Source organism: Canis lupus, chromosome 18, assembly GCF_048164855.1.
Source record: "Canis lupus baileyi chromosome 18, mCanLup2.hap1, whole genome shotgun sequence".
Lineage (NCBI taxonomy): Eukaryota > Metazoa > Chordata > Mammalia > Carnivora > Canidae > Canis > Canis lupus.
The window spans coordinates 16,303,393-16,328,627 of record NC_132855.1 but is presented as its reverse complement, the minus strand read 5'-3'; the positions used below and the strand labels follow the sequence as shown (position 1 = coordinate 16,328,627).

General features: G+C 42.4%; 1 protein-coding gene across 4 annotated transcripts in view; it reads right to left on the bottom strand.

Moving 5' to 3' along the window:
• The window catches only part of PDE1C (phosphodiesterase 1C), a 491,380-nt gene extending 473,070 nt beyond the window's left edge, over positions 1-18,310 (bottom strand). For all 4 annotated transcript variants that reach the window (XM_072783564.1, XM_072783562.1, XM_072783563.1 and 1 more), the window contains exon 1: positions 18,211-18,310. In XM_072783564.1, coding sequence (XP_072639665.1) covers positions 18,211-18,295 — 85 coding nt within the window. In that variant the 5' untranslated portion in view covers positions 18,296-18,310. The remainder of the gene's footprint in view (positions 1-18,210) is intronic.
• Positions 18,311-25,235: the final 6,925 nt, after the last annotated feature.

Below are 25,235 nucleotides of genomic sequence, written 5' to 3'. Positions count from 1 at the left end.
AGTTTGTCGGTTTTACTAACATGATATCCCTAGTGCCTAACACAATAGCCGTTGTGTGGTGGGCACTCCATAAAGAAAGGCTAAATGAATGATTACAATTCATGTGCAGCCAGGGACACTACAATACATGTGCCTAGACAAAAGCAAAATCAGATCCTGGAAGGCCTATGAGGCCCACTTGGTAATGTGGGCTTGATCCAAGCAAGCAACGGGAAACTACTCAATAGTTTAATTTTTATGTTCCCAAATTCATTTTATTTGTTGTTTTTTATTTTTATTCCAGTATAGTTAATACACAGTGTTATATTAGTTTCAGGCGTACAATATAGTGATCCAACAAATCTATATATTTCTCATGGCTCATCATGATAAGTGTACTCTTAATCTCCTTCACATCTATTTCACCCATCCCCCACCCACCTCCCCTCTGGTGACCATCAGTTTGTTCTCTATAGTTAAGAGTCTGGTTGTTTGGTTTGTCTCCTTTTTTCCTTGTTCATTTGTTTTGTGTCTTAAACTTCTCATATGAGTGAAATCATATGGTATTTGTCTTTCTCTGATTTATTTCATATAGCATTATACTCTCTAGACTCCTCCATGTTGTTGAAATGGCAAGATTCCATTCTTTTTTATGGCTGAGTAAATATTCCAGTGTGTGTGTGTGTGTGTGTGTCACATCTTCTTTATCCATTCAAGGATGGAGACTTAGGCTGTTTCCATAATTTGGCTATTGTAAACAATGCTGAAATAAACACAGAGCTGCGTATAGCTTTTTGAATCAGTGTTTTCGTATTTTTTGAGTAAATATCCTGTAGTGGAATTACTGGATCATATGGTGGTTCTATTTTTAATTTTTTGAGGAACCTCCACACTGTTTTCCACAGTGACTACACTAGTTTGCATTCCCACCAACAGTGCACAGGGTTTCTTTCTCTTTACATCCTCACCAACATTTGCTGTTTCTTGTTTTTTTTTATTTCAGCCATTCTGACAAGTGTGAGGTGATAGCTCATTGTGGTTTTGATTTGTATTTCCCTGATGATTAGTGACGTTGAGCATCTTTTCATGTGTCTGTTGGTCATCTATATGTCTTCTTTGGAGAAATGTCCGTCCATGTCTTCTGCCCATTTTTAATTGGATTATTTGGGGGGTTTTTGGTATTGAGTTGTATACATTCTTTATATGCTTTGGTTACTAATCCTTTATAAGATATGTCATTTGCAAATATCTTCTCCCATTCAGTAGGTTGTCTTTTAGTTTTGTTAATGTTTCCTTTGCTGTGCAGAAGGTTTTTTATTTTGATATAGTTACAGTAGCTTCTTTTGTTATTGTTTCCACTACCTCAGGAGACCTGTCTAGAAAAATGTTGCTACAGCTGATGTCAGAGAAATTCTTTGCTCTTTTCTAGGATTTTATGGTTTCAGGTCTCACATTTAGGTCCTTAACCCATTTCGAGTATATTTTTGTGTATGGTTAAGAAAGTGGTCCAGTATACTTCTGCATGTTGCTGTCTAATTTTCCCAACACGATTTGTTGAAGAGGCTGTCTTTTTCCCACTGTATATTCTTGCCTCCTTTGTCAAAGATTATTGACATATATACATGGGTTTATCCCTGGGCTCTCTATTCTGTTCTATTGATCTATGTGTCTATTTTTGTGCCAGTATCATACTGCTTTGATTGCTATAGCCTTGTATCTTGAAATCTGAGATTTTGATGCCTCAAATTTTGTTCTTTTTCAAGATTGTTTTGGCTAGTCAGGGTCTTTTGTAGTTCCATACAAATTTTAGAATTATTTGTTCTGGTTTTGTGAAAAATGCTGTTGGTATTTTGATAGGATTGCATTAAATTTGTAGATTGTTCTGGGTAGCATGGACATTTTAATATTTTTTCTTCAAATCCATGAGCATGGAATATCTTTCCATTTGTTTGTGTTGTCTTCAATTTCTTTCATCAATGTTTTATAGTTTTAAGAGTGTAGGTCTTTTATCTCCTTGGTTAAGTTTATTCCTAGGTATATATTATTTTGGTGCAATTGTACACGGGATTGTTTTCTTAATTTCTCTTTGGCTTCTTCATTATTAGTGTATAAAAATGCAATGGATTTCTATATATTGATTGTGTATTCAGAAACCTAACTGAATTCATTTATTAGTTCTAGCAGTTTTTTGGTGGAGTCTTTAGGATTTTCTATATACAATGCCATGTCATTTGCAGAAAGTGAAAGTTTTGCTTCTTCCTTACCAATTTGGATGTGTTTTATTTTATTTTATTTTATTTTATTTTATTTTATTTTTTTATTTTATTTTTTTGTCTGATTGCTATGGCTAGTACTTAGTTCAATACTAAGTTGAATAAAAGTGGTGAGAGTAGGCATCCTTGTCTTGATCCTGATCTTAGTGGAAAAGCTCTCATTTTTTCACCATTGAGTATGATGTTAGCTGTGGGTTTTTCACATATAGCCTTTATAATGTTGAGGTATATTCTCTCTAGACCTACTTTGTTTAGGGTTTGTGTAATGAATGAATGTTGTACCTAATCAAATGCTTTTTCTGCATCTATTGAAATGATCATATTTTCATCCTTTCTCTTTAGTGCAATGTATCATGTTGATTGATTTACAAATATTGAGCCACACTTGTATCTTGGGAATAAATATCACTTGATCATATTGAATGATTTTTTAATGTATAATTAGATTTCCCAATATTTGGTTGAGGTTTTTGTTGTTTTTTTTTTGTTTTGTTTTGTTTTTTTTTTTTTTGCATCTATGTTCATAAGAAATATTGGCCTGTACTTCCTCTTTTTTGTAATGTCTTTATCTCGTTTTGGTATCAGGTTAATGTTGGCCTCACAATATACATTTAGAAGCTTTCCTTCCTCTTCTATTTTTTAGAATAGTTTGAAAAGAATAGGTATTAACTCTTCTATAAATGTTTGGTAGAATTTACCTGTGAAGCCATCTGGTCCTGGACTTTTGTTTGTTAGGAGTTTTTTTTATTACTGCTTCAATTTTATTGCTGGTGATCAGTCTGTTCAAATTTTCTATTTCTTCCTGCTTCAGTTTTGGTAGTTTATATGTTTCTAGGAACTTACCCATTTCTTCTAGGTTGTCCAGTGTGTTGGCATATAATTTTTCAAAATATTCTCTTATGATCCTTTGTACTTCTGTGGTGTCAGTTGTTATTTCTCCTCTTTTATTTCTGACTTTGTTTATTTGAGTTCTCTCTCACACTCTCTCACTTTTTTTTTTTAATGAGTTGAGCTAAAGGTTTATCAATTTTGTTGATCTTCTTAAAAAAACCCGCTCCTGGTATCATTGATCTATCCTATTGGTTTCTTTAGTTTCTATTTCATTCATTTCTACTCTGATCTTTATCATTTCCTTCCTTCTGATAGTTGGGGTTTTGTTTGTTCTTCTTTTTCTAGCTCCTTTAGGTATAAGGCTAGATCGTTTATTTGAGATTTTTCTCACTTCTATAGGTAGGTCTGTAACAATATAAACTTCCCTCTTACAACAGCTTTTGCTGCATCTCAAAGGTTTTGGACTGTTGTATTCTCATTTTCACTTGTCTTCATGTATTTTTTTTTATTTCTTCTTTGATTTCTTGGTTGACCCAGTCATTGTTTAGTAGCATGTTATTTAACCTTCATGTATTTGTGTTCTTTCCAGATTTTTTCTTTTGGTTGATTTCTAATTTCATAGTGTTGTGGTCAGAAAAGATGCATAGAATGACTTTGATCTTTTTAAATATGTTGAGACTTGTTTTGTGGCACAATATGTGATCTATTCTGGATAATGTTCCATGCGCACCTGAAAAGACTGTGTATTCTGCAGTTTTAGGATGGTATATTCTGAATATATCTGTTAGATTCATTTAATCCAATGTCATTCAAAGCCATTGTTTCCTTGTTGGTTTTCTGTTTGGATGATCCATCCATTGATGTAACAGGGGTTATAAAGTCACCTATTATTATTGTATTGCAATCACTTACTTTCTTTGTGTTTATTAATAGCTTCATTATGTAGTTGGGTCTTTCCATGTTGAGTGCATAAATATTTACAATTGTTATATCTCTTTATTGGATTGTTTCCTTTATGATTATATAGTATCCTTCTTTGTCTCTTGTTACAGTCTTTATCTTAAAGTCCATTTTGTCTAACTATTGATACCCCAGCTTTATTTTCACTTCCATTTGCATGAATAAATGCTTTTCTATCCCTTCACTTTCAAACTGCATCTGCCTTTGGATGTGAAATGAGTCTCACATATAATTGAGTCTTGCTTTTTTAACCACTCGTTCACTTTATGTCTTTTATTAGAGCATTTAGTCCATTTACATTTAAAGTAATTATTTATAGATATGTGTTTATTTTTTGCCATTTTGTTACTTGTTTTATGGTTGTTTTTGTAGTTCTGTTCCTTTCTTCTCTTGTTCTTTTCTGTCATGATTTGCTGGCTTTCTTGAGATTCCTTTCTCTTTATTTTTTTCCCAGTCTATTACTGGTTTTTAATTTGTGGTTACCACTCAGTTTATATATAACATCTTATGCATATAGCAGTCTATTTTAAGTTGATGGTTGCTTAAGTTTGAACTCATTCTTTATTCTCATCCTCTGTCGTTTTAGATAAATGATATCATTATTTTACATCTCTTTATTTTATGAATCCCTTGACTGATATATATAAATATACTTAATTTTACTGCTTTTGTGCTTACTACTTTTCTTACTTCCATTTATGTTCTTTCCTTCCCACGCAAAAATTTCCCTTTAACATTTCCTGTAGGATTGGTTTAGTGGTCAGAAATCCCTCTAACTTTTGTTTGTTTGGAAAACGTTTTATCTCTCCTTCCATTCTGAATGATAGCCTTGCTGGATAGAGTATTCTTGGCTGCAGGTACTTTTAGCATTTTGAATCTATCATGGCATTCCTTTCTGGTGTGTAGTATTTCTGCTAAAAAAAAAAAAAAAATCCACTAATGGCCTTATAAGGTTTCCCTTGTATGTAACTGTTTTCTTTTCTCTTGCTGCTTTAAAATTCCCTCTTTATCATTACTTTTTGCCATTTTAATTACTGTGTGTTGGTATTGAACTCTTTGGGTTGATTTTGTTGGGGTCTCTCTGTGCCTCCCATATCTGGATTTCTGTTCCTTCCCTAGATTCAGAAGATTTTCAGCTCTTATTTTTTCAAATACATTTTCTGTCCTCTTTTCTCTCTCTTCTTCTAGGATACCACAATGTGAATTTTATTACATTTGATAGTGTCACTGAGGTCCCTAAGTCTATTTTCATTTTTTATTATTTTTTTCTCTCTCCTGTTCTCTCCATTACTCTATCCTCCAGGTTGCTGATCCATTCTTCTGCTTCCTCTACCATTTGTTCTATCTAGTGTATTTTTAACTTCAGTTATTGAGTTCTTCATCTCTGATTGGTTCTTTTTTATGTTTTCAATCACTTTGTTGAGGGTCTCATTGAGGTCCTCCACTCTTGTCAAGTCCAGTGAATATATTTATTACTTTTGCTTTAAGTTCTCTATCAGGCATGTACTTATCTCCATTCCATTTAGCTCTCTTGCTATGATTTTGTCCTAATCTTTCATTTTGGACATATTCCTCTGTCTTCTCATTTTGTCTAACTCTGTGTGTCTGTTTCTGTGTTAGGAAAGTCAGCTACTTCTTCTGCTCTTACAGTAGTGGCCTGATAAAGAAGAGATCCTGTGGTGCCCTGCAAAGCAATGTATCCCTGTTTACCAGAACCTGGTGCTTCAGGGATGTCTCTTATGCACATTGTGTTGTCGCTGAGCTGCATTTGCCTTCAGTCCAGTTGACTTCAAGGTCTCTTTTTGCCTGATGTCAGCAGGGTTTTGTCTCCATGTTAGTGGGCCAGTTGTGAGGCTGCTTGGGCTTGACGTGAGTCAGACCAGGCATTCACCAGAGATGCAGTAGCACTGAACTACAGGGTACTTTTCCTGTGTTGTCTCTTAAGAAGCCTTCATTTTGGGGCAGCACCTGTAGTCTGACCAGATGTCTGTCCCTAGCCCACTGATGGGGCTACAGATGGACTGGTGTGTACGGTTATCTCCCCAGAGCAGGAGTCACTTTGGAGTTATACTGTCCCCTGTCAACGCTGCTTGCACACTGCTAGGCTTATGGCACCACTTTAAATGGGCTTTGGCCAAGAGTGTATTGGAGGGCAAAGGATTGCAGGAGAACATGGGGGCAGGGTATGCAGTGTTAACAAGATTTGCATAGGTCTTTTTGTAGGAGACCCAGAGCTGCTTTAGAAAACTCCTGCCACATGACTAGAGGGGACAAGTCCTCAGGAGAGCATGGGGGGCAAGGTGCATGGTGCCAGAAAGGTCCAGGGACAGGAGGTGTATAGGGGAGGTGAGAGGGGTGGATCCACAGAAGCACACAGGAGCAGAGTGAGCAGTGTTAGCAAGTTAGGTAGTGAGTGTTGGCATCACACTGGTTCCTGCAGGTGTCTGTGTGTGTCTAGGCAAGGGGCAGGGGAGCAAAACGGTGCCCACCAGCTCCTTTGTTCCTAGAGGAGTCTCTGAATGATCCCTGTCCCTCCAACACATGCTCTAAGATTAGTAAACAAATCTCCTCCCTTCATACTCCAGGTGTTTTTCAAATTGCTGCTTCTATGCTGTATCTCAGCAGGACGATTGTGCTGTCTCTTTAAGGGCAGGGATTCAGTTTCCTATCCCCCTTCCAGCTCTCCCAGAGCCCAGTCTACTGATTTTTAAAGTTCCAGGTGTTAAGCCTCACTGTTATAACAACAATTAATGAAATTTCACCCCTCTGGTTTTCAAAGTCAAATATTATGGAGATTCATCTTCTCCATGCAAGTTCCTAGTACCTGGGGTCCCTGATGTGAGGGTCTGTTTCCTTCCTCTCTTTGAGTCTGAAACATCTCTCCCTCCTGTAGACAGTCCCTGTGGGCCCACTGAGCTCCCATTTGCATCTCTGCCTTTTCTACTCCCTCTAATGTGTCTTCTTCTCTACATTTAGCTGTGGAGAGTCTGTTCTGCCCATCTTTGGGTCATTTTCTGGGTTATTTACACTGATGTGGGTGTTTTCTAGTTGTATCTATGGGACAGGTGAAGTTAGGATCTTCCTACTCTGCCTTTTCCCCATAAGTCTCATACTGGACAGTTTCAAACTGAAGGGCAGAGAGATCAGTTGTATGCTCCAAAAGAACATTCTAGCTGCTGTGTTGAGAAGAATGTGGAGGGGAGGCCAATTGGAAATATTGCAATATTGGAACTCAGTAGGAGAAGAGGAGGTCTGAACTACGGCAGGGGAGATGGAAGGGAAAGTATGAATAGGAAAGAGTTTAGAGGGGCACCTGGCTGGTTCAGTTAGTAGAGTATATGACTCTTGATCTCAGAGTCCTGAATTCAAGTCCCTCATTGAGCATGAAGACTACTTAAAAAAAAAAAAAAAAAAAAAAACAGAATGAGTTTAGGGAAGAAAATCAACAGGACATGATGGCTAATTAGATGAGATGGGGATGAGGATGCAGGAAAAGGAATCTTAGGTTCCCAAATTTCTGCTTCAGATGCCTGAGCTTTCTGAAATGCAGAAACTGGATTTGAGTCACTGTTCTGAAACAAGGCACTCAAATTTCTTGAAGCCCCAGTTTCTCCACCTACAATATGGAGCTGCTCATAGTTCTCCTGCAAGGTTACTGGTCAACCAAATAAGTTGGTGCTTGGAAAAGTGTTTCACAAATAGCAAAACCTTGTTATTATCATCAACAACATGGGGATAACAACTTGCATAACTGCATTATCACCCCAAAAAAAGAACCTCTTTGAAACTGTCTCTAAGACTAGGCTTAAATTCTTACACAAATGGCCTAAATTCTGCATCTTTTAAACTTTTCTCACTGTCTTAAACAGTTGACCTCATGAATGACCCAGATGAGAAAGGAAGAAAAGGCATCTCATTGGAAGGTTGGGTTTCCCTGGGGCGCAGCAGATGGTTAGGATCTGCTTCAGCACAGACTCCTGCTGGTTCCCTCCTTAAGAGATGTTGGATTCCCCTTCAAAACTTACTGACTTAACAAAACTTGAAAATCTAAAGTAACTTCCAACTGTTTAAGAAAGATGAGTCACTAGACACAATGAGCTATACTTTGTGACCACAAGGTAAGCATCAAAGCCAGCCAAATACCTTCAGGCTTGGCATGAACTAAGGAAAGAGAAAAGAGAAGGTAAACGAAATAAGATTTATAAGCATCTGGGGTGGTCTCATTACTGGGCCAGCACTATATAAATGTCATAATCATATATAGATATTATTATTCCTATTTCATAAGGTTCAGAAAGGTAAAGAGAGTGGTCAAATATCTCATAAATGGTGAACATCAGAGCTAATCAATTCAACTTCTGATTTGTCCAAAAATAAAGAAGGAACATTCTTTCTACTTTATACACTACAATAATTCTTTGAGATGATCTCCAATAGACAATATGTCTAATGAATAAAATATATAATTCAGCAGATCCAGCACAGCATTTTAACCCAAAAAATAATAAAATAGTAAAGAGGACTAGACCTGAACCCTGAAGGCCTGCATTGAAACCCTCACTCATCAGGGACTACTCCATCTGCAACCCCACTTACAAAAGCTGAATTAAACAACCTTAAAGGCCCTTTCTTAAATGCTAAACAAATGCTGGTGATTAGTAATGATGCAAGTCCAAGATAGCTAATCCTTCTCTTATGTTCTTTTCCAAGCTCATGGAATCACACCTGAGTCACTCTATGCCATCATCAAGAAGAGAAAAAGCACACTAGAGAAGCAGAAAGGAAAAGCCAATCAATTAACATGATTTCCTCCCAGAGAAACAAATCTCCATAGCAGCACGTGTGGACTGATCTTCATGGATGGAGTCTTGAGTAGTTTGGACCTTTGTCCAGCAGATACTGCCCTTCCATAAATAAAAACCAACTTCCAGTAACTTTGCTTCCAAGCCCCACTTCCCCAGGGCTCCTTGGGGAAGCCCTGGTTCTCAGGCCAAGCTCCCACCACACTCCAGAGCCTGCCCACCAAATGGCACAGGAAGTGCCAAGCAGCTCTCCCCAGAGCAGCTGGCACCAATTACCCAGACCCTGCTGGAAGCGCTGGGCTGGGGTAAGGCAGGCATTCCGGATACCAGCCTGGTCAAAAATCCTATCCTAAAACAAAGACAGCCTTGCAGCCCTGCCAGCACTCATCATAAGTGTCTGGTGGGGGTCTGTGGGAGGCAGCCAGGGGGCAGGCTGGCAAGCACCATCCAGGAAAGCAGCTGTGGGCCTGGGAGACTTGCCCATTCCCTGATTGCAGGGCCTCTCCATCATCACAACGAACAGCTACCAATTATTGGGCACCTAGAGTGAGCTAGGTTCTTACATTCTTCATCCTATTGAACTCTCCCAACACAACAAAGAAGGAACTGTTATGCCCGTTTCCAAATGCGGAAACTGAGGTTCAAAGAAATTCATGATCTTTCCAACAGTCACAGGGACAGGATGAGCCAGTACTGGGCCTAGAGCCCAGGTCTCCTATATTATCTTCCTTTCTACCTACCATCCTGGCCTGGGAGAAATAACCATCTAAAAAAGGGCCTAGAAATTAGGGACTCGTGTTGCAAAGCCATCACAAGTGACACACTAAATCCTAAAAGATGACAAATTGGTTGAGAAGATGGGAGCATTTGTAGGTCCACCATAAATTCTTCGAGAATAACTACACAGCATCAGGACACCAATGCCCAAGGACACAAAAGTAAATGCCTTTGGTAAGAAATGCCAATTCTGAACATCAGAAAACAGAAGCTCAAGGTCATAATTACAGCTTTTCCATAATTACAGCTTTTCAAAGAATAGTACATATAAGTATTTGATCAAGCAGGCCTGAGAGTTGGTTATTACCATTAACCTCATGATAATAATATTATTGTAGAAATATATTATCATTATGGATATATATTATGAATATAATAATAACATAAAAATATTATAATAAACATTTATACAGAACTTACTATGTACCACATGCTGTTTGGAGTGCTTGATGTACATTAACTCATTTAATCTTCCAACACCCCAGGAGACAGGTAATATAATTATCTCCATTTAAAAGATGAGCACATCGAGATTCTCTTGGATGGTAACTTGTCCAAGATCACACAGCTAAAAAACTCTGAACCCAAAATTCAAAGCAAGGTAGTCAAGTTCCAGAATCCATGCTCTTAACCTCTGTACATACCTCCTCTCAAAACCAGTAAGCGTTTATGAAGCAGAACCCATGCTAGATGCTCCCATAACTACTATCTATTATCACATTTATTGTTCATAATAAACAAATCTAGGAACGTGAATTGAAGCCATGAAGGCTTCCTATACCATCAGAATGGACCTAACCTTGCTGACAAACACACACTTGGAAATCTCCACCCATTTGTTCCATTTCCCACTAGGATTTGATATCATGGTCACTTGCCTTTGCTTCCTCCCTTGAGTCTAAGCTCAGTGGTTATCAAACTCACTGTGAATCAGAATTACCACACCAAATTACATACACACAATCTAGGTTACTTACTCCGAGAATAATTTTAACCCTTCGCTAGTCTTACATCCAATTTACCTCTACTTTGCACTGAACTCTGTGAAGCATCTTTCACCAGAAATCCCAGTGCACCTCATTTAGCCATTCCCCTGCACCTTCCCACTCTGAGAAAGTTATGATGGCCCTTAGGACTCAAGGCTCACCTCCTTCCCAAGTGGCAGGAACCACAGAGATTTCCTTACTCAACCAGTTCATTTACAGATGGAGAAACTGATGCCCATGGTAAGTGATTCATCCAGGATTAAAGAGCGAAGTTAGTAAGAAACTAACCCCAACTCCCAATTCTGAGTCCAGTGTGTGTTTTCTATCATACTAGGCATTTTCCCCCATGGTTTCCCCTGCCCTTCCACAGAGTCTGGTTCAGTGCTATATTCAGCAGATGTTTATTAACTTCCAATAATAATAGTGCTGTAGATTGTGCCCCCCAAAATCTATATGTTGAACACTAACCCCCAATGTGATGATATTAGGAGGTGGGGCGTTTGGGCAGTAATTAAGGTCATGAGGGTAGAGCCCTCATAAATAGGATTAGCACCCTTATAAAAGAGATGCCGGAGAGGTCTCTTGACCTTTCTGTCATGTGAGGACACAGAGAGAAAATGGCCATCTATGAACCAGGAAGCAGGCCCTCCCCAGACACCAAATCTGTTGGTGCCTTCCAGCCTCCAGAACTGTGAGAAATCAATTTCTGCTGTTTAAGCCACCGGGTCTGTGGTATTCTGTTACAGCAACCCAAATGGCCTAAGACAATGCCTAGGAGCTCTACTTGCATTTTATCTCATTTAATGTTCCAATCCAGCAGCGTAGCTTAGGACACTGAACTGCAACCATGTGATGCCACCTCTCCAATATCACAACCAAAGGAAGATGGGGTTCATACTGTGAACCCCAAGTGACTAATTCCAGAGCTAGTTCTATTCCAAACTCTAATAACCATTCTGGTCCCCTTTTCCTTCTATGTCCCGGGACAGATCCACAGGCCTGGCTCAGAAAGACATTCCTGCAATGCTGGAACTACTCCAATTTCCCCATGGCTCCAGGTGGATTCTTTCCAGGTCCAAGGAGGCTGGGTAAACTTTCCAGGTACACCGTGTGGCCCAGGGAGGAGTGTCAGTCCATAGGATGGCAGAAGAGTGCCCAATGAACACTTAGCTCGTGTTCCTGTCTGGTGCCGGGGACCAGCATGGTTGTACAGGGCTTCCTGGTGCCACTCCCACACCAGTACAGGCTGACCTATCGCTGAACCTGCTCCAGAGCACACCCGCAAACCCTCAAGACCATACCACCAACCCTCATCCATTCCTGGCCAGAGCCAGCTCTAGCCACAGCATAATTTCAGGTGAAGGAAAGCAACAGTGAGCAAAGACACACAGTGTGACAGCCAGGCACCGCGCATGGCACATCACTGTCCAGGATGTGATCCACCCACAAGGAAGGTGATACTACTCCATTCGTTCTAAGAGGAAAACTGAGGCTCAGAAAAGCTGACTGACTTGCCTAGCCAGTGCAATAAGTATTTGTGTGACTCCAAAGCTCAGGGTTTCTCACTACAAATGCAACCTCTCGGGGATCCCTGGGTGGCTCAGCGGTTTAGTGCCTGCCTTTGGCCCAGGGTGCGATCCTGGAGTCCCGGGATCAAGTCCCACGTCGGGCTCCCAGCATGGAGCCTGCTTCTCCCTCCTCCTGTGTCTCTGCCTCTCTCTTTCTCTCTGTGTCTATCATAAATAAATAAATCTTAAAACAAAAAAACAAAAAAAACAAAAAAACAAAACAAATGCAACCTCTCTGCAAACACACATCTCTAACACTGTGTACTAGGGTTGCTGGCTGACAATCAGAACCCCATCGTGAGGGCCTCATTCCTCAAGCTCACGATACATCTGCCCTTTGTTGGAGTGTAAATGCTGTCAAGAGGGGGGCACGATTTTTAATAAGTATGAAGTCTTCCTAATAACAAGAAGTTTTTTGATGGCATTTTAGAGTTAAAGCAATTTTTTCTTGCATAACTTCACCTGATTCTCACCACAGTTCCATAACTGAGACTCACACTCCCCATTTCACAAGTGTGAAGGTCTTGCCTCCACCCAGACCGACAGGCAGGTGGAAAGCAGACAAGTCATGAGCACTGAGTCCACCCTGGACTGAGAAAACTCTGAGCCATATGCACCAAGGGTGACCAGGGGCCTCTACGCCTAGGCTGGTGAGTGGGCCCCACTCCCAGGGCATACAGCCAAGTCACCCTGGCCTCATTTACCATGGAGTCCTGCTACCCCACCAGAAGCCCTGTGACAGAAGCATCCATTAGCAGGCCTCCTCCACTTAGCATGGGTTCCCAGCTCCCACAATCCAAGAGCAGAACAGGAACCCTCACTCCCAGCCCCCTGGGCCTTTGCTGTCTAGGGGACCCTTATGTTTCCTCCTCTGGGACAACCTCACAGAGAGAAACATAGGGCATGGGAGCTAATGGCAGTTGCTACAGGAAACACATCCCTCTGTTAGCAACACCGTTTCAGTACAGGCCTAGAATTTTCCACACCACCAGGTTCATTTTTTAAGAAAGTAGCTTCTTTGCCATATACCCCACCAACTTCATATCCTCCTAGCCCTTGGCTTCACCTATTTCTTCTGACACCCTAGAGATGATCACTGAGGGGAGAAGGGAAGTGAGAGCCCTCCTGGAGCCCCATTTTCTCATCTGTAGAATAAGTGGTGAGGAGTACCAAAAGAGATTAAGAGAGGCCCACTCAGTTGGTTTTAAAAGAAGAGTTGTTTTTGGTTTTTGCAGACATACTTCACTTTGAACGGAAGACTAAGAGAGGGACTGTCTACTTACTTCACCCTGGAGAAACCATGTGACTAGTTGGTGTAAGGGCCAAGGGCAGGTCACCCCAAAATGTGCTACTTTGGCATGCAAATTATTTCAAGCTGAAAACAATCAAGGCCCAAAAGACTTAGAAAGAAACTTAGAGGGATCCCTGGGTGGCGCAGCGGTTTAGCGCCTGCCTTTGGCCCAGGGCGCAATCCTGGAGATCCGGGATCGAATCCCACGTCGGGCTCCCGGTGCATGGAGCCTGCTTCTCCCTCTGCCTATGTCTCTGCCTCTCTCTCTCTCTCTGTGACTATCATAAATAAATAAAAAGTTAAAAAAAGAAAAAGAAAGAAACTTAGATTTCCCCCTCCACCCCCACTCCACCCAACTGCCTAAAAGAATTTAGAGTACCTGCTCCAGGAAGAGAACCATGGATAACTACATTATAATATAACTAAGGGTGGGGGGGATCCCTGGGTGGCTCGCTGGTTTGGCGCCTGCCTTTGGCCCAGGGCGCAATCCCAGAGTCCCGGGATCGAGTCCCGTGTCGGGCTCCCGGCATGGAGCCCGCTTCTCCTTCTGTCTGTGTCTCTGCCTCTCTCTCCTCTCTCTATGACTATCATGAATAAATAATAAAAAAAAAATTTTTAAATATGAACTAAGGGGTAGTAGATAGGGAGAAACTTAGCAAAGTTGATTTGTTAAAATTCCTCTCTATGCTCCCTTGTTTCTGAAACAAGGAAACAAACATTTGTTTAGCAAACATTTACTCTTTTCCATCTTCTTGTTAATTGCTTTCCTTCCCTTTGAAGTTTCAGACCCCTACCTCTTTCTCCTCAGTTCAGGATGACATACGTATTTCATTTTGTCTGACTATCTTTGGAATCTCATGTCTATGAGGATTCCCAGTATGTACATAATTAAATTTGATTTTCTTCTGTTTATCTGTCTCATGTAAGTTTGATTCTTAGTTCAGCTATAAGAATCTTAGAGGGTAGAGAAATTTTTTTTCCCTAACACTGGCAACCATGGGTGTGGACTACAGATATCTGTATGTTTCAAAGCAAGTCTTCACTGCCACACACTGATGCTGGCGGGAATAGGAGTCCTCCTTCCTGGGAGAAATATTTATAATATACATAACACAGCACTTACAAATATTATACACACACACGCATGCACACAGACATAGAAAGAAAGAGAGAGGAAGGGGAGAGAGAGAGAGTAAGGCTCCCTTGAATATGTAGGGGTTAAAGGCATCAGTACACTACACAATTGAAAATCCACATATAACTTAGATTACCTAAAAACTTAACTACTAATAGCCTACTGTTGACTAGAAGCTTTGTTGATAGCATAAACAGTGGACTAACATACATTTTGTATGTTATATGTACAACATGCTATATTTTGTCAATAAACTAAGGTAGAGAAAAAGAAAATGTTATTAAGATCATCATAACAAAGAGAAAATACATTGTACTGTACTATACTGTATTTACTGGAAAATATTCATGTATAAGTGGACCTGTGCAGTTCAAACTTGTGTTGTTCAAGGGTCATCTAGATATGTATATATTCACACATATATACACACACACACACACACACACACAGAAACATATATGTATATATGCGTTGGGGCACCTAAGTGACTGAGTCAGTTAAGGAGTCTTGGCTCAGGTCTTGATCTCAGGGTCATAAGTTCAAGGCTCCATGCCTACATGTGCATATACAATGTATATCATTGATATATATTAATTATATAATTATGTGATTAATATACAGTAAGTATATATTATATAATTAATATATAGTATTATATTTATATGTTATCTATAATTAATATATTAGTTCTGTGTATAATTAGCATGTACTACTATGCACTAAGACCACCTGTAAATTAAAATAAATTATAAAATCACCCAGAGGAAAAACATATAGGCAAAGGAAATAAAAATATAATTTTACAAAAGAAGTGAAATAACATGTGAAATTGAGATTCTTCTGTCCACCTCTCGAACCAGCAACTTTTTTTTGAAACTATAGTGTCTGGTATTCATGTGAGTGTATGAGCAGCTTGATAAACTGCTGTAGGAGTATAAGCAGGTATTTGCAGAGGTTAGTCGAACAATAAATGTGTTTTAAAATCCCTAAAAATATACAGAGTCATAGACAAAGCAATCATACTTCTAGAAATGTATCTTCAGAAGTATTTACGGATGTTCTCAAAGATTTAGTCCTTTTTCACTATTATGGCAAAAAATCAAAAGACGCTAAATAACCAACAATAGGAAACTGATTAAATAAATGCTTTAAATATAGCATGAAGCAAAGCTAATAAGATTTTAAATAGATTATCAAATATTATGATTGCATTTTGTTTTAAAAACTATATACACACAAAAAAGTACTGAGTATATAAATATATGTTAATAATATTTAGCATTGGGTGATAACATTACAAGTGATTTTCTTCTTCCTTTTCGATTATTTGTGTTTTCTCAAATGTTTATATTGGCCTAAAATTTCTAACATGTCTCTTAAGGTATTTACTAGTTTCTACCTAATAAAAAGTCATGTATGGACAGGTCACATCACCTCAAGAGCACAAATTCCTTGAATACCAAGTTCTAAGTCTGATTTATCTTCATAACCTACCCCCATGATATTAGCTTAGGGCCTTGAATAATTACAATTGCCATTGATTGAATGTGCACTGTGTGGCAGGCATAGCGCTAAATTGTATCTTTTAATGCAGTAAAATTCAATAAGCATTTGTTGAAGAAAGCAGGGAAGAAGGACAGATGGAAAGGAGTATCTGAATAAATGTCCAGAGATCTGAAATAAGCTAGCGGCTCGCTCACCAGGAAGTGAGCAGCTCACTTTTGAGGTCCCTTCTAACTAGCAGACCATACCAATGTGCTAAACCATTTCTTCTAGTGAGTACAGGAGCAAAAAGGATGGAAGGGGTTAGGTGGGGGAGGACCTGGATTTTAGAAGCCACACTTTTCAGAAGACCTCACAGGGAACTACTAGGTAAAGCTTTAAAAACCACTTTTAGAAGTCTCTTATCAGATTCAAGAAAACTAACATTAACATGGCAATGGCCTTTTAATGATTTAAAGATAATAGCCTTTTAATGTTGCCATTGGCAACATTAAATTCATTTCTACAAAAACTCCCCAAGCAGCCACCATCACTATTAGAAGGTGAAAGATAAATTATACAGAGTTTCATAGGCGCCTAAATAAGTGATTCAGGGCAGGGTGTGAACTCTCACAAAGGATGATGAGGCCAAGGGGTGCAGAGAGAGAACGTCTTCCTGATAGAAGGACAGCAGAGGAGGTGGCCAGTGAGCAAGAGGCAGGGGAGACAAGGTTTCTCAACGCAGAGTTAGGGAAATGGCATTCCTGGTTGATGAAACAGCCAGATGGAAGGCTCTGAGCCTGGGATTTGAGGAAGGGCAAGCAATGATAATTCTGTGGAAGACACGGGTTTAAAGTGACAGTTGAGGCAGGAAAGGCTAGCTCAAGCCAGAATGGGGAGTCTTAGGAAACAGGCTAAGTAGTTCAGACTTAGTTCTGGAAGCAATGCGTTGTTCAGTCCGAGCCCCAGAAATCTTGGGCCACTTCATTAAAAGGAACAAAGGAGTTCCTAAGATAAGTTCCTCCCCATTGGTTTCTTCTTGCCCCTCTGGCAATTTCTTGCTACCGGGTGAGGAGTGAATGCAGCCCACCAAAGAGCAAATTAACACACCCTTCATTTTCAAAGATTTGGAGGTTCAGTTCAGATTTGAAGCCACAATAACCTGAGCATAGACAGAAGTAGAAATGCTGGAGCAGCTCCTTGGCACCTGGCTTTGCCCTGTTGTTCTCCAAACTCTGACATTCCAGAAAGGAAGCCCCCCCCCCCCCACCCCCGGCTTTGCCCACCTCTTGGGAAGATGAGGAGGCAACCTCTGGCCACTTGTTTCAAAACACTGCACAGCTTGGGACCGGTAGGGAAAGCTTGGAGAACTGTTCTCTTCGAAATCAGCCACCAGAGGGTCAGAGCCCTGCAGTCCTGGCTCTAACACACCCTCTGGTACTCCTCTAGGTAACAGGTTGGAGAAGGAAAGAAAACGGGGAGCCACAGGGAGTCCCGAGGACCGCGGGCCGCTTTCTCTCGACTATTTCAGGAACACGATACACGCGTCCCTGCCTCCCTCGGAGCCCGCACCCTGCGGGTCTGGCGCTCCTCCCCCTCCCCCTCCCGCCCTCCCCATCTCCCTCACCCGCCCTTCTCTGTGTCTGTGTCCCTTTCCCCCGGTGGAAACTGCCCTTCGGTCTGCCTCTCCCTCTGCGCACCTGTCTCAGCCTCTGCACCCCGCGTTTCCGTCACCCCCCGCCCCCCCCACCTCTCTGGCTATGGGTCTCTGACCCGACCTCCAGGTGTGCCCTTCCGTGTCCCGTGCGGCTCTGCCTCGGGCCCTGTCTGTGCCCAAGGCTTCCCCGGGGCTTTCCGACTTCAGTCCTGCGGCGCCCCGAGCCCCGTCCCCGACCTCTCCATCCCTCCGCCTCCAAGCCCGCGTCCCCACCGCTCCTCTCGGGTGTGCGCTGCTGAGCTCGCAGCAAGGGAACCGAGCGGCGCGGAAAGCCGGGACCCTGCAGACGGTCGGCGGCGCTGGGGGCCTGGGGGACCCGCCCCCCCGCCCGCCCCCGAGCGCCCCAGCCCCTGCTTAGGGAGGACCCCGCCGCCCGGCTGGGGCGGGCCGGAGGGTGGAAAGTTCTCACCGATGGTGAAGCTGTAGCCATCGATGCTGAAAGTGGCGCTCCGGCATTTTTTGAAGCCCTCTTTCCTGTTGCTGGCGTCCGTCATGGCTCGGCCGCGGCGTCCCCTCCGCGCGGTCCCCGCCGTCCCGGGCCCCGCCGCCCGCTGCGAGCCCGACGCTCCGGCCGCGAGTCCGCCCAGGCGCTAGGAGCGCGGCGCGGTCAGGGCAAGGCGCCGCCGCCCCATCCCCGCCGCGGGGCTGCAGGTGGGCGCGAGGGGCGCCCGGAGCGGGGGGCGGGCTGGGCGCGGGCTGGGCGCGGGCGCGGGTGCGGGTGCGGGTGCCGGTGCCGAGCTCCCTGCCTCCTCCGCCCGGGGCTCTGCGGCCGCCGCAGCCCGCGCGCACGCCGGTTTGGTCTCACAACTTGGCCTTCCCCTCTCTGGGGGCTGGTGGGGTTTGGGGACTCAGGGGAACGGCTGGGATCTGGCGTCGTGCTTCTTCGAGATGTTTTCTCTGGCAGGCGGGAGAGCTCCCAAGAAGCACATCAACAGATGGAAAAGCAAACATCCGAGCCGGTCAGATGCTGCCAAAGTTTACTCCAAACAAGGAAGCTGGGGGGGGGGGGGGGGAGGGGGGAGGGGGAGGAGGTGTGAAATCGCCACGCCCACTTCCTCCCAGCAGCTGTCCCCTCCACGAGCCTAGAGCCGCGATAAGATGACTTCTCCACGGTCCCTCACCAGAGATAGTATCAAAGCAAACCGTATCTGTGGCCACGCGCTTTCACACGGAGGCTGAAGACGTGCAATTTACAACCCTGTTCTAGCCCATTGCTAGGGGCTCGTCCCAGCTCTCTCCAACGTGGTTTTGCCACATATTAGACTCCTGGACTTCGTGGAGGGGAGAGATTTTACCAATCCTATAGCTAACCCTCCTATAGCTTCCTTACAGATAAGGAAACTGGGGCCCTGAGAGCCTTGATTAAGGTACTACAGATAGAAAGTTGTTGCAGCGTTAAGACACAGTAGTTTCTTCTGGTGACACCAAGGCAATCACGGGTCCTACTGGAATGAGTGACTGGTAGGCAGGGTTTATACAGAGAAAATCATTCCCTCCCTCCAGCTAGCAGTTACTGAGGATTTACAATTGCGTTGTTCTGTGTCAGGAACCAGGGAGATCAAGCGAAGAGATCAGAGCTGAGTCCCTTGGTGGAGTCCACCCAGTGTCACATGTAGAATGACAGTGCTATGCTCAGGTTATTGGAGGACCACAATTAATTTAACTTCATTTGCTGTGATTGGATTTGACACAATTAATAAACACTTGTCAATCAGAAGTCAATCAATCAAGTATATTTAGAGAGTCAATCAGGTATATTCCTAATTGGTTCCAGTTGAGGTTAGGGAGCAGTGGGTTCTTTCCAATAGTTCCCATTCCCCTATATTTTTTCCACTTTCCCAAACCTTTAGCAGATGCACCCACCTTCTCTTGTGTCACTGTAAATCCTGGAGTGAGGAGCCTGAAAGCCCTGAGTGACAGTCTCCTATAGTAAATTATCAAGAAAAAAATATCTAATGCAATGGAAATTTTTCCATGAGTGAGTGAAATTAAGACTTGGTATTTAATCACTCTTAGCAGAAAAGCTTTTTGAGATACAATCTATAAAAATAATAACAATGTGATCATTTATCTGTCCCCTAAAGACTGGTAAAAATAACTTGCCTGAACAATTAGAACTGTTTTTAAACTGCTTCTCCCCAGAATCATTACCTCTCTCTCCCTGGTTTTAGAGATTGCACACCTACAGAACCACTAAATGCATTGCTTCAAGTGCAGAGTCTCAAAGCAGCCTTCTCGGTGTAGAGCTCTTAACACCAAACCAAGTGAAGTGAATGCTAACATTATATAAGCCAAGAAAGAATGAGCCCAAGACTAAGATCAAAAGAAGCATTGCTTTTACTTGTTCTCTCAGAAATACTCAGTCGAGAGTGCTTATGAAGTCAGAAAACTAAACCAAACAGCTAAGCAGTTGTATAGATCCTGCAATCTTATTAGAGCAGGGGTCAACAAACTAATGCCAGCGGGCCAAATCCAGCTTGTCACCTGTTTTTATAGTCTTCATGCTAAGAATGGTTTTCACATTTTTAAGTTATTGAAGAAAATTCAAGACCATGTCTTCTGACATGCTAAAACTATATGAAATTCAAATTTCAGTGTCCACAAATATTAGAACATAGACACACCCCTTTACTCGCATATTGTCTATGGCTTGCTTTTAAACCAAAAGGCAGAGTTGAGTAGTTCTGCCCAAGACCGTATGGCCTGCAAAGCCAAAAATATTTACTATCCACCCCTTTACAGAAAATGTTCTTACATTACATTAAATATCTTACATTACATTTATTTTAAAATAAGTTGGGTGGGGGCACCTAGGTGGCTCAGTGGGTTAAGGGTCTGCCTTTGACCCAGGTCATGATCTCAGGGTCCTGGAATGGAGCCCCATGTGGGACTCCCCACTCAGGGAATCTGCTTGTCTCTCTCCCTCTGCCCCTCCCCCTGCTTGTGTGCTCTCTCTCTCTCTTTCTCAAATAAAATAAAATAAGGACCTAAAATAAAATAACTTTGGAAAGGAAATATCCTTTTTTTAACTGCTAGAGTGGATTCTAACAAGGAAGGTATAGCCACAAATATTTGATAAAGGAAGGAGGGAAGGAAAAAACAATATACATATTCATACTTTGATCTCATCATTAGCCAACATTAATTAGATTAAGATTAATCTCTCCCAAGAGATAATGCATGACCCTACTTCATCCCAAAAACTCAGTACTCAAATCAGCTCATAGCTCATGGATGAAATAATGCCCTTCAAAACATAACAACTGCATATGAAAAAAAAAAAAATCTGGCAGGATACTCCTCTGACATGGGTACTACTGTCATGTCCTTTGACACTCCCTGTGAAGGGGCTGATACCTATTTCCAAATGAAAAAGAGTGCCAATGGCATGTATTTATTGCTCATTGGTCTTTAAACTTCTAGAAAAAGATGAGATCCTATATATAGCATATGTTATCAAAAAGTCAGCTTCCTAAGAAAATAACTTTTTATTTGTTGTACCAAAGAAACGACAGCTCTTCAACATTTCATTAATACATTCCAACCATTCTCAGGTAGGAAGCTCCCTACCATTTGGAATTCTCCTAACAGCCAATGGTCTAAGAATTGAAAACCCATGTTGCCCAATGCTCTTTTGAACTGTAACCCTGCTCCTCTGGCTATAATTGGTAAGATCTACATGGAGCTAATGGGTATCTTTTCTGGGAACAGGAATTATGACAGATGAAAAGAAAGTTCTGGTAACATTCCAGAGGTACCTGGGTAGCTCAATCGGTTCATCATCCAGTTCTTGGTTATGGCTCGGGTCATGATCTCAGGGTTATGGGATTGATGTGGGGCTCTGTGCTCAGCAGAGAGTCTGCTTATACCTCTCTCTCTCTCTCTCCCTCTGCCCTTGCCCCAACACCTGTGCACACAACAACTCTCTCTCTCTCTCTCTAATAAATAAATAAAATCTTTAAAAGAAAGAAAGGTCCTGGACACTCCAAAGCCATTCCAGCCAGCATCTGAGAACCAGCTCCTCCTAAGTTCCATAAGGTGGCCTAATACCTTATACTCTATTCCCTTTTTGTGAATGACCCAGCACAGGGGCGTTTCTCTTGTTTGCAACCAGGAGATCTCACTAGTCCACCAAACATAATCTCTTCAAGTTGGAACACAGAGGAAGAAGAAATGAACAGAGAAAGGGAGGACTCTTACATTATTGATTGCCAACAACATGTTAGGCATCGTGCTAACCAAGAAATGGTCCCTACCTGAGGACTTTACATGAAGAATAAGTTCCAGACAGTCCCTGGAACAGAGCATCCAAATGACAGAGCAGTCTCAGAAAGTCTGTATCTAGGGAGGCAAGTCTTCTTCAGCTGTCACTCACACCCCTCACAGTTCCATTTTGCTTCTACCTTATTGCTTCCCTAGAGCCCATTCTTTATTTCTCATTTTAATTAGGCCCAGGGATGACAGAGGCCATCTAAACAAACAGGGAGAATAAAAACCAAAGTGCCCACACCCTTGAGCGTCCAAGAAAGTCGCCAAAAAGATACCCGGAAGTCCCTGATGGAGGTTACAGAATTCTACTTGCACAATGAGGTAATTTTGCTATATGATAGGGATGTCCTCCTGTCTATTCTTTTTTCTAAGTTTACATGTTATTAATGCATTAGTGAAAGTGACTATTTTTTCAGTATCTGCCTTCAGTGTCTCAAAAAATATTAAGCAGCAAATTAGAGTAATTAAATTTCTTTCTTGCCAGGAGAATTAGGGGAGATCTTTCCAATAGCCTTTGTCGTCAGGAGATTTTGAGAACGGGATAATTCTGCAGTAGCGACAAAATGTCTTGATTTCATTTTACATAATCCAGAATACAAGCCTGGAATACTCTTCCCCCTCAGACCGCCCGGTTTGCCTAGAGACCTCCTCCTCAACCTTCAAGGCTCCACTGATATCCCAGATCCTCCAGAAAACATTTCCTGCCTGACCTTCCTGGAGGGAGGTGGCCACTCCACCTAGAGCCTCCCCAGAACCCCATTCTCTATCTTCATCCTAGAACCATCACACTGCTCTCATACTGTTTTTTTGCACACTGATCACCTCATGAGGATATGAGCTGCTGGTAGCAGGGATGGGTCTTCCATCCCAGCCCCTGCACAGTGCCTGGCACAGAGTAGGCCCTCACTACATTTAATGAATTAAAGAGTGAACACAGATGTAACATGTAATACTGCATGCCAAGAGGTGACGTGATAGTGGTAAGATAATCATTCTCAGACATTCCCTCTCTCCGTTCATCCTCCATCTTTCTCTATGATGAGCTTTGGAGCCATTTCAAAACACAGCTCCATAATAAACAGGTTAGCAACATTTAAAATTAACAAAATAAAAATAAATAAATAAAAATAAAATTAACAAAATAGAACAAAAAGCTCCTCTACTTGCTAGCTGTGTGCACTTGAACACGTTGCTTAGCTACTCTGAGTCTGTTTCTTCTTCTGTAAAATGGAGATGTAACATGTATCTCATAGGGAATAGGTGAGTAATAATATGATAATTTATGTTAAAGACTTACCCTGAGGGTGCCTGGGTGGCTCTGTCCCTTAAGTCTGTGACTTGATTTTGGCTTTTGGCTCAGTTCATGATCTCAAGGTCCTGGGATGGAGCCACAAGTTGGGGCTCCACATTCAGCAGAAATTCTGAGGTTCTCTCTCTCTCTCTCTCTCTCTCTCTCTTCCTCTGCCCCTCCCCCCCACTTGCTTGCTCTCTCTGAAATAAATAAATAAATCTTAAAAAAAAAAAAAAAAACTTACCCTGAATCTGATTCATGGTGAACTTTCAATAAAATTTTTTTCACATTATCATCATCACTAGGACACTAGGTCCCTTTTGTGCTTGCTTTCTACATAAAAAGTTTGAGATAATCCATGTTCAGAGGCAAGAGAAACAAGGCTTAGGCCTCACTCCCTCCTGGGTCCAAGCCCCAGAGAATCAATCACCCCATGAGCAATTGAGCCAGAGGTTCTAGGTGATAGAGGTCACTCAACTGAGCTGCGGACACTCACAAGACAGTCCTGAGAGCTGAAGTCCAGAGCTTGCACAGGACATGGCTCAGACAGCACCCTGAGGAAATGCTCAGTTACTCCCCTACACACACACACACACACACACACACACACACACTCGCAGTCCAGCTTCCAATGCCCTCCCCATTCCACAACACTTCTGTCATCTGGGCATTAGCACATTTAGTAGATATGTTGTGGCCCCCATCCTCTAGGGCTCCTGGCCGTATTTAACTCTGTGGACCACAGCTGCATACTTGGGATGTCTTTTGTTCTTGGGTATCCAGGGCCCAGCTTGCTCCTGGTTTGCTTCCCAGCTTTCTTGCTCATTCCTTTACTGACGTGTAACCAGGAAACCTCTCATCCTGGAAGCTTGATCTTCTCACTCCATCCCTTCTCCACTGAGCAATCCTCTTCACTCTTGATAGCTCCACTAATCACTCTCCAGTATCTGTTTCCAGCCTAAATCACTTTCCCGAGCAACAGGGCATCTCCTCTTTTTTCAGAAGGTGTGACAGGCACCTAATCTCAACTCATCCAAATCTGAATTATTTGCCTTCCTGTTCTGCCCCCAGAGTTCCCTTAGGGTGTTGGGGGAGGGGAATAATACTTCCACACCCCTTCCCAGGCTAGGCCCACCCTTATTGCCCTCTTTCCAGCTATTCCCATAGGAGAATTTCTTCCCTGATTCTTTCCTGGAGCAAAATTCACTAATGCAAGGATCTCTGGGGGGAAGAGCCTATATGGCACATCTGTGAGGATGAGAAGAAAGTGCCCTTCTCCTGGGAGGAGCAGCCCATGCTAGGCCAGACACAGAGCTTGGTGAATGCAGCATGGACTAAACATCACTTCCACATGGTCCCTCATGGTCAGGCATTTTTGATTTCCTAGCCATAACACCTCACTATTAACCCCCAACAGCCCCATCTCTGTAAATGGTCCTCCCAACCATTCTATCATCAGATCAGAACCTGAGTCATTACTATCCCTTCTGTGTCTCTCATCTAACCATTAAGTCCTGGCGGAACTACTACCTAAATGTCTGGCATCTATCTGCTCCTTTCCACACTTCCTTCCCTCAGTCCATGAACCTGGTTGTGCTTCTCGGCCCAGGCGCCCTCAGAGCACTTGATGACACCTGAAGACCCCTTTCGGCCACCTCTGTTTCCTTATCTGCCTTTAGATTCATTCACCTCTCCCTGTGGTGAAATGATTACAATTGTCTTGAACTCATATTTATGCCTTCATTTCAGAGAGCCCCTCCCTGGTAGGTCTGGACAGGAACATTGGCCTTTGCCAGCACCTGTCTCCCCTCCACCTCCTGGAAGCTATTGACTCTTCTTCTTGGGGACGCCACTGAGGAAAGCCCCTGATCCTG